Below are 10,986 nucleotides of genomic sequence, written 5' to 3'. Positions count from 1 at the left end.
AGGCTCAGTAGTTGTGGCTCGTGGGCTCTAGAGCGCAGGCTCAGTAGTTGTGGTGCACGGGCTTAGTTGCTCCGCGGCATGTGGGATCTCCCCGCGCCAGGGATCGAACCCATGTCCCCTGCACTGACAGGTGGATTCTTAACCAAGACACCACCAGGGAAGCCCCATCCTACTTCTAATATCAAATAGGGCCAATATTTTGAAACAGCAGTTATCAAGCCCAGATGCGAGAGACTATTGCACTCTATTTTAATCGTGGAATGTGTAACATTTCTCATGCTAGATACTGTGGAGCATACAAAAACAGAGCATACAGTATTTCCTGGCCTCGAGGGACACTTGATGTGATAATAAAACAAGAGAACGAATGGACCAATATTTATTACAAATTATTTTACATGGCGAATGAAAGAATAACCTTATGGATTTTTTTCAGATTTAATATACTTTCCTGCTTTACTGGGAGATACGCTGGTGATGGAATAATAGAAACAGAGGTAGAGAACGGAGTTTGCCTCCATCTCATGGTTTCCAAACTAGTTAAGGCTCATAATAGCAAGTGGGGAGCAGGGAAAAAACCAAGAGGGAGACATTTACAGAAGCAAGAACTCTAACACAAGCTCAGAAGATGCAACAGGACCACCAGTGAAACAAAAGAGCAGCTTCCTGGGACTCGGCTCTGCCTCGAAGTCAAGCGGATCGGACCGGACATGAGCCACGAGTCCAGACAAGCACAAGACTCCAAGTGCAAACATACGTGGCTTCCCTGGCTGTCTCCTGGGTCTCCGGTCTCCTCTCCAGGCAGCCTTCTGAGCGCTCTACCTAAATCAGAAACATGACCACGCACCCCACGCCCCCGGCACGTTAAACAACACCCTTCGGTGCCTCTGCACGGCCTGATAAACAACACCCCAGCTCTTCACCTGGCCTACGAGGCCCCCCACCATCAGATCTGCCTCTCTGGGACTCCCCACTCCAGACCCAGTGCTCCAACGACACTGTCCCAGGGCACCGGCCAGGCTGCTTCTTACTTCTCTCTGTTCATACTGCCCCCCGCTGCCAGGAAAGCCCTTCTTTGACCTTCACACAGCTGATCTCTTCACCAAGATCTGGTTTGGACATCTTCCCTGAACCCTTCTCCAGATGGCCAGGGACAGCCTGAACCTCCCACGTTACAATGACCAGTTTGTGTGACTTGCTTCCCTTCTGACACTGTGAGTTACTGGGGGCAGCGGCTATGTCTTACTCATCTTTAGGATCCCCAGCACTGAGCCCGGTTGCCCAGTGAGAGTCTGGAGCGGGGTGGGGGGGGAATAAAATTCCTTAAGGCAGGAAGGAGGGTTCCAGGCACTGTTTTGCAGTGATTTAGCGCATGAGTGGGGTTTAAAGGCTGGTTCTGCCATTTACTGGCTGGGTGACTTCAAACAAGATGTTTTCAATATACTAAGGAAAACAAGCCTTGGTAACACTCGTCCGCCAGGGCTTTTGGGAAGAGTGAATGAAACTGGACATCTAAAGCATCCCGAGCTGCTCCACCAAGGTTGGTTCTTTCTTCATTCCCACCACGTGTGCCCCCAACCAAATATCGCTCCCAGCACGGCTCGTGACAATAAGCGAATCCTGTTTACCCAAGACACGTTTAATGGTAAGAGCAGAGGTAAAGGTCAACTCTTGACAAAAATCAGGCTCGGGTCTCGTCTGCGCAGGGCCGTGCTGCCCCCTCCCGTCACTTCTTCGAGCGGCAGTGTTTCTGGATCTCTCCCGCCAGCCACAGGCAGTGCAGGATGCGTTTCTTCTCGGCAGCCAGCTCCTCTTCAGAGAACTGGCCCAGGAGTTTCTGGACAAATATATTTTGATCCTTCAGGAAAATATTCTTATTGACGCCTACGTTGGGCATATTCTCCAGGGACCCAGACTTGAAATGGAAGCTTAAATGTCTGTTTCGCTTTAGGCCAGGCGCCTTCTCTTCAATCCACGTCAGCGGGCTGTGGAAGCAAGAGGTACAGGGTTAATTTCACAGGGGCGCGCGGATGCGGGCTGGCACCTGGGTGCCCGGTGCCAGGTCCTCGTTTTGTGCCCGTCTTCCCTGCAGCTGCTGCATGCCGACCTCCACCGGCCTCCCAGACGCCATGTGGGTGATTGCTGGCAACTTCACTGCCCAAAGGTCCTTTGTTCAATTTTGCCACCAGGCAGGGGAATTCAAAGATTTTGGTGTATCAGTTTGTTATTTAGGAGTTTTCACCCTGATCTCACCGGATCCCTCTGGAGGATCCAGACCTGCGATGCTGCGCAAACAGTTGTTTCCAAGTGTACGTGCGTTTTTATGGGAAAGAATTCTTAGCATTCTTTCCTCACATTTTCAAAGAGTTCTATGACCGCAGGTACATGCCAAGCCCAGATGCTGCCTGTCCACTCACAAAGCACCTGTTTCCATTTCACATTTTTTGCCCCTCAGGCCACAGTCAGCACTCACAAAAATTACAATTCAAATAGGACAGACCCTGCTCTTCCAGTTTCTTCTTTTTCTGGGTGTATCTCTTCTGGCTTTAGATAAAAGCTGTGTTATCTGCTTAATGAAAAACAGAGAAACCTAAGCAGATTCGATCTAAAGTTAGAAGCTTCACTAAATAATGTGACAGGAAAAATATAAAATCTGCTCTTCAAAAATATATTCTAAAAACAATACAGCACTGATTTAAGGGCTTTCAATGGAAAAAAAAATCCATAATTCTTTTGCCTAAATAATCTTCAGTTTGAGACAATCCTTTCAAACATTTGCCTATATGTATATGGAATAGAAATCCTAAAGTATAACTAATTTTTAATTGTTTACTTATTTTAAAATATTCTTATCCTACAGATACTGCTATTATTATTATTATTATTTTTTTTATTTTTGCGGTACGCGGGCCTCTCGCTGCCGCGGCCTCTCCCGTTGCGGAGCACAGGCTCAGCGGCCATGGCTCACGGGCCCAGCCGCTCCGCGGCACGTGGGATCCTCCCGGACCGGGGCACGAACCCGCGTCCCCTGCATCGGCAGGCGGACTCTCAACCGCTGCGCCACCGGGGAAGCCCCGCTATTATTTTTATCTGCATATCATGGGGACAACTGATTATATAATTCATTTAATATTTCATTATTGCCAAACATTCAAGCTCTTTCCAGCTTCAATATGGATGTCCTCCATTCAACCTCTTCACAAATACACACATACACACATATACAGTTTTCCTTCCTCCTTCTGGGAACGAAGTCTCAGGAATGAGAGGACTTGCTCTGGCTATTTCTCTTTGCTTTCCCCTCCTTATGCTTATCCTACAGGGAAGAGTCAGGGTCAAGGACAGGCCATCTGGTCGGGCTGCCATGCCAAGTAATGGAGTTTTCAGTGCGAATAGGGAAAGGGTTCAATGCCGGGCAGGCATCAGGGTCCCTGGCCTTCTCTCGTCTCCATTCCTTGGCTTCCCTCTTCCTTTCCCTGTGGGTTGCAGCGGGGCAGGCCCGGCGTGGGCAGGCTAGATCGGCGTGGCTAAGGAACGAAGGGGAACGACCCTTGGTTTGTTTGCTCTCCGCCGCTAGAGGCACGGGCCATGATACGGCTAACGGTGTCAGTGCGGAGTTGCAAGAAAGGGGCCCAAGCCGGTCACTTAAGGTTGTTTTGGGTGCTGTAGGAAGCTCAGGGGTACCTCCAACCTGGGAGGCCTCCCCTTCAGCCAGTCAGCTCACCCAGCCCTACATTAGAGTGTGGGGTGAATGTTTAAGAGGAAAAGATCTGAAGTACATAAAGGGGGAGCCATCAGAGGTGTGGACAGAATAACTTCCTCATCTTGTGGTCCTAAAAACTTAAAGTATTTGCCCTGGAGGACAAGGGCATGGCGGGTAGGGCATGCCCGGCTCTGGCACCACTCCTACCAGCTGGCTTCAACAGGAGGCCTGAAACGTGCACCTCTTCTGTATAGATTTGGGTTGAAAAGGTGTTCTAATGCTTATTTTTATTTTTTTATTTTTTTATTTTTTACAAAGTTTGAAAACTGCTGGTAAAATGGGAAGAACACAGGCTTGGGAGTAAACTGCACCGGGTTTTCCTGGATAATCTGGGACCTGAGGCTAATGATACCCAACCTCGTTGACAGGTGAGGACTAGGACAAAGTAAAGACAAGGCCTGGCATTTTTTCCATAATGTTCCCTTCTCGTGCCCTTCCTGTGCATTTCTGTGGAGAAGGTGTGACCATCTGGGGACCAGAGACAGGCTGCCTGAGCGCGATTCTCACACAGTCACTTGTTAGCCGTGTGCCCTTAGCGAGTTTCTTAACCTCTCTGAGCCTCATAGTTTCCTAGGTGATCATAATAATCATAATAATGCCCACTCCAGAGAGTTGGTAGAAAGATTATATGAGAAAATCCTTATAAAAGAACTAGGCCCTGGCACATGGTAAGAACTCAGTAAATGTTAGCAAATACTAGCACTTGTACAACCAGATTCAAGCAGTGATCCTGGTCTCGCTGGTCCTTTTATTGTGACCTTTCAAGGTCATGTCTGCCCTCCTCCCCATCCTCTGCTGAGGTTCTGCTCTGTTCCACTAGGTTGTTGGAAGGCAGCTATAACTTAAGAAACTGTGTCGGAAAATGACTCGCAGAGGCTCCTGATGTTTAAAAAGACTTGGTACGAGGCATTTTATCTTGAAGGGTGTTTGCTGGTGAAAGATCTACATTTACTGTCAGATGGGACTCATCATTATCTCAGCCTCCCAGATGGATCAGTAGAGGACTTGGTTTCGAAAAACGATACAGGAAGGATGTTCGAGTAGAGTCTGCAAGCGTACTATTTCTGGGATTGCATTTTTCGTCATTAGGGGACTGACGGCCATTTACGGAAGAAGCTGGGCATCAGAGGGTATCGCCACTGCCCACCTGGAAGAATCATCCGGGCGTGCCATGAACCAGGATTGAATGGAGGCCTTAGCAATGGAGGGACCAACAGACCCCACCTCAGTGTGATCTTATATTTGACATGAAAATCTTTGGGTCTCTGGGCCATTTTAAAGTCCCTTGAACATTTTTAAATAATAAAAAAAGACCTGGTATGAACAATAAAGAATCAACATTTTGGGAACATTACGACATATGATGTGGTGATAAAGGTGAGAAATAGTTGGGCATGTGATAAGCAAGCAGAGTACAATGTTAATGGAAGGATCTAGGTAGCTGGATGGATGCTCACTGCAGAATTCTTTCAACTCACCGGTGCCTGAATCTTTCACCATAAAATGCTGGAAACAATTCAGGTCATAGACATAACTGGATACTGCTCACTTGCGTGGCTTAGACAACTTGCTCAAATCTGTGAGCTTCTCTTAACCTTACAGGGCTGCTGGGAGGATGGCATGAGGCAGAATAAGTGAAATCCCAGCACCTGTTCCACTGGCATAAGCAGACGGCCCTTCTGGAGTCGAAGGTGCGGCTCGAGGCCCCTGGGTCCCCCCTACTCTCCCTTGTGAACACGAGGATGTCCTTACGTTGCTTTCTCCTCGCAGGTTCTCACGACCTACCTTTTGTGCTCCGTCTCCAAGCACACGGTCATCTTCATATACTGATCTTCTTTTCGCTCTTCCAAAGTGGCGGACACGAGAGAAAGCTCCCCAAAGAGGGAGACCAGCCAGGTCAGGCGAGAGATGCCGCTGAATGCAGGGAAGCCAAACCGCTCTTCTTCCAGTGGGCCAGCTGTGGGTAATCACAGACATGGCGGGAACTGGAGGGGACGGGCTGACAGCTGCGGGGCATGGGGGATGTGACAGGGAGCGAACAGATGTGGCTGGGTGATCAGGACACACAACCTACCTTGTGACGGGGGGTGTGCAAGAGGACTAGTTCTGATGGAGACTTTCATAAAAACGTCTCCCTTTCTTCCTGTCTCTTAAATTCACTTTGTTGGTAAAATAGAATATTTCACTGGAAATTGCAGTCCTTCTGGCCCACAGGGTAATAAAAATGTTTTAGGCTTCTAACGTGTGTGTGTGTGTGCTGTGTGCATATACACACAGCACACACACACACATATGTAAACATATCCCCTTCAGTTAGTGACTTAAAGAAGTAAAAGAATTAATGTATTTTAGTCCCTCCAGCCTATATTCCTATAAATACCATAAAACTGTCTGTGTAAATGATAAGGGAGTGAAGGAATTGTGATAGCTGTGGAGAAAACAGTAATATCTATAAAGTAGTCAATATCAAGAAAACTGATACAGCGTTAAGTGTTTCCTCAGTCTTCATAATCTCGTGTACAACAGTATATTGCAACGAGTATCTGTATGAGAAATCTGGTCAAGATACTGCTCCCCTCTCTTCCCAGCCTGAATTTTAAACATAACCTAGATTTATAAGACTTCATATCTGTTACACTGCTCTTTAAACCAAAGATTTCTTATAACTTTGATATTGACTTAAAACAACTAATAATTATGAGTATGCTCTAAAGAAAACAAGCAAAGTAAATAAAAAGATAAATAAAAGAAAACAAAGATTGTCAGTTTCATAGACAACATGGTTTCCAATCACTAGGACCTAAGTATGAAACTTACAAAGGAAAGGCAGCTCCGTCTGGGCTGGTTACTGTCTGCTCTTGTTCTTTGCAGAGGACTGAACAGCTGCTACAAGTCTGAGCTCCAATCTGTCTGCCTCGGCCACATAACTGTTGGGTCAACTTTGTGAAGCTACTCACTTCTCTGAGCTTCATTTTAAAAAATCTGTATAATGGGGGTAATAAATACCCATTTTATAGGATTATCATATGAATTAACATGAAATAATGTCACATACTTAGCACAGTTCCTTGTGCAGATCAATGCTTATTATTGTCTCCACAACTCTCATATCATCATTTTAAAGGATGAAGATGGACTTTGTGACATTTTTTTTTTGGCTGCACTGCACGGCATGCAGGATCTTAGTTCCCCAACCAGGGGTTGAACCAGTGCCCCCCGCCCCCGCAGTGGAAACTTGGAGTCCTAACCACTACCGCCAGGGAAGTCCCTGAAAATGGATTTTGAAATGACATTCCAGTACTGTATATTTTCTGGAAACAAACAGATGAATGGTTTTACCACTTGACAATGTCGGTTTCCTTTCTGCAAAGAAAGCCCTCGGGAAAGGTGGCCCAGATGCCTTAGGTTGGAGACAAATCTAAGGAGTCCACCCAAAGGAGACTGCAGACCTTGAGGCTCCAGGCTGTTCATTTCCTTCTGCTAATGGAGGTGCTCAAAGAATGACCAACATAAAGTAAATAGCTGAATATATAGTAGATCAAATATCTTGGCCACAGCCAATGTCCTGATAACATGTTGGAGGAAGAAAGGGCCTATGCATATTCTATTTGCTCCACAGAGAAGTATAAACATGTTCTCTTCTCCAAGAACCTTTCTCTCGGTCCTTTTGCAAAGAGAGCTTCTTTCATTTTTAACCTCCTGTGGCAAAATAGTCTCCAACTCAAGATTTCATGAGAGAAAATTCTACCTAATCGGTTGGGCCAAAAGCATAAATGTGCTCGAGATTTCTAACACGTTTTCCCCAAGGCCCACTGAGCAATCAGATCTCATTTGAGGAAAGAAGAAAAATAGATTATTTTTATTGTCTGTGGGTGCATGGGAAAATTAAATTGGCCCTCAGTCAGAACGTCTTGAGCAGAAATGAATCCAAGCTCACATCCTAGAGAGCTCAGAAAGAACCCAGTAACCCTCCACCAGCCTCACCAGTTACATGTGACCTGTGATCCCACCAAGGGCTGACCTGTGAAGAGGAGAGACCCTTTCAGCAGGTCCTTGCCCACTACTTCTTTTTTCAGGAATGCAAACTCCTCCATCAAGAGTTCAACGTGCTCCTCATGCAAGACTTTCCCTGTCACGACAAGGATGGGGTTAAAAAAAAAAAAAAAGGCAGTCATCCTAATTCCTGTTAATTTCCTCGTATTTATTTCATTTTAAAAAATTGAGAATGTATGTATAACTGAAATCACTTGGCTGTACAACAAAAAGGCCGTCATCCTAATTCCTGTTAATTTCCTCGTATTTATTTCATTTTAAAAAATTGAGAATGTATGTATAACTGAAATCACTTGGCTGTACAACTGAAACTAACACAACATTGTAAATCAACTATACTTTGATAAAAAATATATATATTAAAAAAAATGTAAAAACTTGCTCAAAAATGCTATGTCCATGCTTTGGATTCAAGATGGCTGATTGAACACACACATTTATTTCCACTTTTATCAAAATCCTAATGAATTTTATGAAAAAGTTATTAAAAAATAAAATTGAGGGGTAATGGACAGATATAATTATATATTTAAAGTGTACAATGTGCTGTTTTGACGTACAAATGCATTGTGGAATGATTATCAAGATCAAGACACTTAACACATCCGTCACCTGATAGTTCACTCTTTGTGTGTGTGATAAGCATGCTGAAGACCTACTCTCAGCAACTTTCAAGTATACAATTCCATATTATTAACTATAACAACCATGTTGTACATTAGATCCTCAGAACTTCTTCTTATAATTGAAAATTTGTACCCTTTGATCTATATTGCCCTATTTCCCCTTCCCCCAGCCCAAGGCAACTGCCATTCAAATCTCTGTTTCTGTGAAACAGGCTTATTTATTTTTCTTTTTAGATTCCACTGTAAATGAAACTATACACTATTTGTATTTCTCTGACTTATTTCACTTAGCATAGTGCCCTCCAGGTTCATTCATGTTGTAGCAAATGGCAGGATCTCCTTCTCTCATGGCTGATAATATTCCATTGTATGTATAAGCCACACTTTTCGTTATCCTTTTCATCTCTGGAAGAACATTTAGGTTGTTTCCATCTCTTGGTTACTGTGCATAATGCTGCAATGAAAATGGGTGTACATGTATCTTTTCAATATACTGATTTCAATTCTTTTGGATATATACCCAGGAGTGGGACTGCTGAATCATGTGATAGTCCTATTTTTAATTTTTTGAAGACCCACCACAGTCTTTTCCATAGTGTCTGCACCAACTGATATTCTCACCAACAGTGCACCAGAGTTCTCTTTTCTCCATATCCTCGCCAACACTTGTCTCTTGTCTTTTTGATGACAGCCAATTCTAACAGGTGTGAGGTGATATCTCGTGGTTTTGATTTGCATTTCCCTGATGATTAATGATGTTGAGCAACTTTTCATATATCTGTTGGCCATCTGAATGTCTTCTTTGGAAATATGTGTATTCAGTTCCTCTGCCCATTTTCTAATTGGAGTATTTGCTCTTTGGCTATTAGCTTTCTGAGTTCTTTATACTTCGGATATTAACCCCTAATCAGATATACAGCTTGCAAATACTTTCCCTCTTCTGTAAAGTATCAATTTATTGATTCCTTTGCTGTGTGGAGGCTCTTTAGTTTGATGCAGACCTATTTGTTTATTTCAGCTTTCATCTCCTGTATGCTTGGTGTCTTACCCAAGAAATCATTGCCAAGACCAATGTCAAGAATTTTTCCCTGTGTTTTCTTCTAAGAGTTTTACAGTTTCAGGTAAGTCCCTTTTTTTTGAACAGCTCTATATGTCCTTGATACATCTCAAGGTAATTTTTATGAATGGTGTTAAGATAGGGGTCCAGTTTCATTCTTTTGCATGTGGCCGTCCAGTTTTCCCAGCACCACTGATTGAAGACTATCCTTTCCCCACTGTGTGTTCTTGGTGTCAAACATCGGTAGACTGTATATGCATAGGTTTATGCCCGGCTCTTTATTCTGTTCTGATGATCTATGTGCCTGTTTTTATGTCAGTACCACAATGTTTGGATTACTACAGCTTTGTAATATAGGTTGAAATCAGGTGGTGTGATGCCTCTAGCTTTGTTTTTCATCTCAGGAATGCTATTTTAATTTAAAGTCTTTTGTGGTTCCTTACAAATTTCAGGGTAGTTTTTTCTATTTCTGTGAAAAATGCCATTGGAATTTTGATATGGACTACATTGAATCTGTAGATTGATTTGGACAGTATGGACATTTTAACGGTACCAGTCCTTCCAATTCAAGAACACAGGGTATCTATCCATTATTCATGTCTTCCTGAATCTCCTTCATCAATGTCTTACAGTTTTCAGTGTACATGTCTTTCACCTCCTTTGTTAAATTTATTCCTAAGTATTTTATTGCTTTTGATGGTACTGTAAGTGAGATTTCTTTCTTAATTTCTCTTTCAGATACTTTGTTGTTGGTGTATAGAAACGCAACTGATTTCTGTATGGTAATTTTGTATTCTGTAACTTAACTGAATTTATTAGTTCTAATCATTTTCAGTGGAGTCTTCAGGGTTTTCTACAGATAAGATCATGTCACCTGCAAAAAGACAATTTAAATTTTCTAATTTGGATGCCTTTTATTTATTATTCTTGCCTAATTACTCTGGCTTCAGCTTACAGCTTACTATGTTAAATAGCACACAGTGGTTATTATAGGCATCCTTGTCTTGTTCCTGATCTCACAGGAAAGGCTTTTAACTTTTCACTATTGATTACGATGTTAGCTGTGGGGTTCTCTGTATCATCTTTGTTATGTTGAGAAACGTTCCTTCTACACCTAATCTGTTGAGAGATTTTATCACAACTATTGAGATGATCATATATTTTCATTTTGTTAATGTGGTATATCACATTTATTGATTTACATATGTTGAGCCATCTTTGCAACCCAGGGACGAATCCCACTAGATCATAGTGTATGATCCTTTTAATGTGCTCTTGAATTTAATGCAGATTTTTGCATCTATGTTCATCATGGATAGCAGCCTGTAATTTTCTTTTCTTTGAGTATCTTTGTTTGGCTTGGTATCAGGGTAATGTTGGCCTCATAAAATGAGTTAGAAAGTGTTCCTTCCTCTTCGAGTTTTTGAAAGAGTTTGAGAAGGATTGTTATTAATTCTTCTTTAAATGTTTGGTAGAATTCATCTGTG

General features: G+C 43.2%; 2 protein-coding genes across 5 annotated transcripts in view; one reads left to right on the top strand and one right to left on the bottom strand.

The window, feature by feature from the left end:
- Positions 1 to 1,627: 1,627 nt before the first annotated feature.
- BLVRA (biliverdin reductase A) overlaps positions 1,628 to 10,986 on the bottom strand; it is a 49,575-nt gene continuing 40,216 nt past the window's right edge. For all 4 annotated transcript variants that reach the window (XM_028490222.2, XM_028490223.2, XM_007124951.4 and 1 more), the window contains 3 exons: positions 7,785 to 7,892; positions 5,549 to 5,720; positions 1,628 to 1,985 (listed from right to left, as the gene is read on the bottom strand). In XM_028490222.2, the coding sequence (XP_028346023.1) occupies positions 1,727 to 1,985; positions 5,549 to 5,720; positions 7,785 to 7,892 (539 nt within the window). In that variant the 3' untranslated portion in view covers positions 1,628 to 1,726. The remainder of the gene's footprint in view (positions 1,986 to 5,548; positions 5,721 to 7,784; positions 7,893 to 10,986) is intronic.
- Positions 9,545 to 10,986, top strand: part of COA1 (cytochrome c oxidase assembly factor 1) — a 190,318-nt gene continuing 188,876 nt past the window's right edge. The window contains exon 1 of the mRNA XM_055085102.1: positions 9,545 to 9,563. The gene's annotated coding sequence lies outside the window, so the exon portion shown is untranslated. The remainder of the gene's footprint in view (positions 9,564 to 10,986) is intronic.

The sequence above is a fragment of the Physeter macrocephalus genome, chromosome 5 (genome assembly GCF_002837175.3).
Source record: "Physeter macrocephalus isolate SW-GA chromosome 5, ASM283717v5, whole genome shotgun sequence".
Classification (NCBI taxonomy): Eukaryota; Metazoa; Chordata; class Mammalia; order Artiodactyla; family Physeteridae; genus Physeter; species Physeter macrocephalus.
This window is presented reverse-complemented; position numbering and strand designations above follow the sequence as displayed.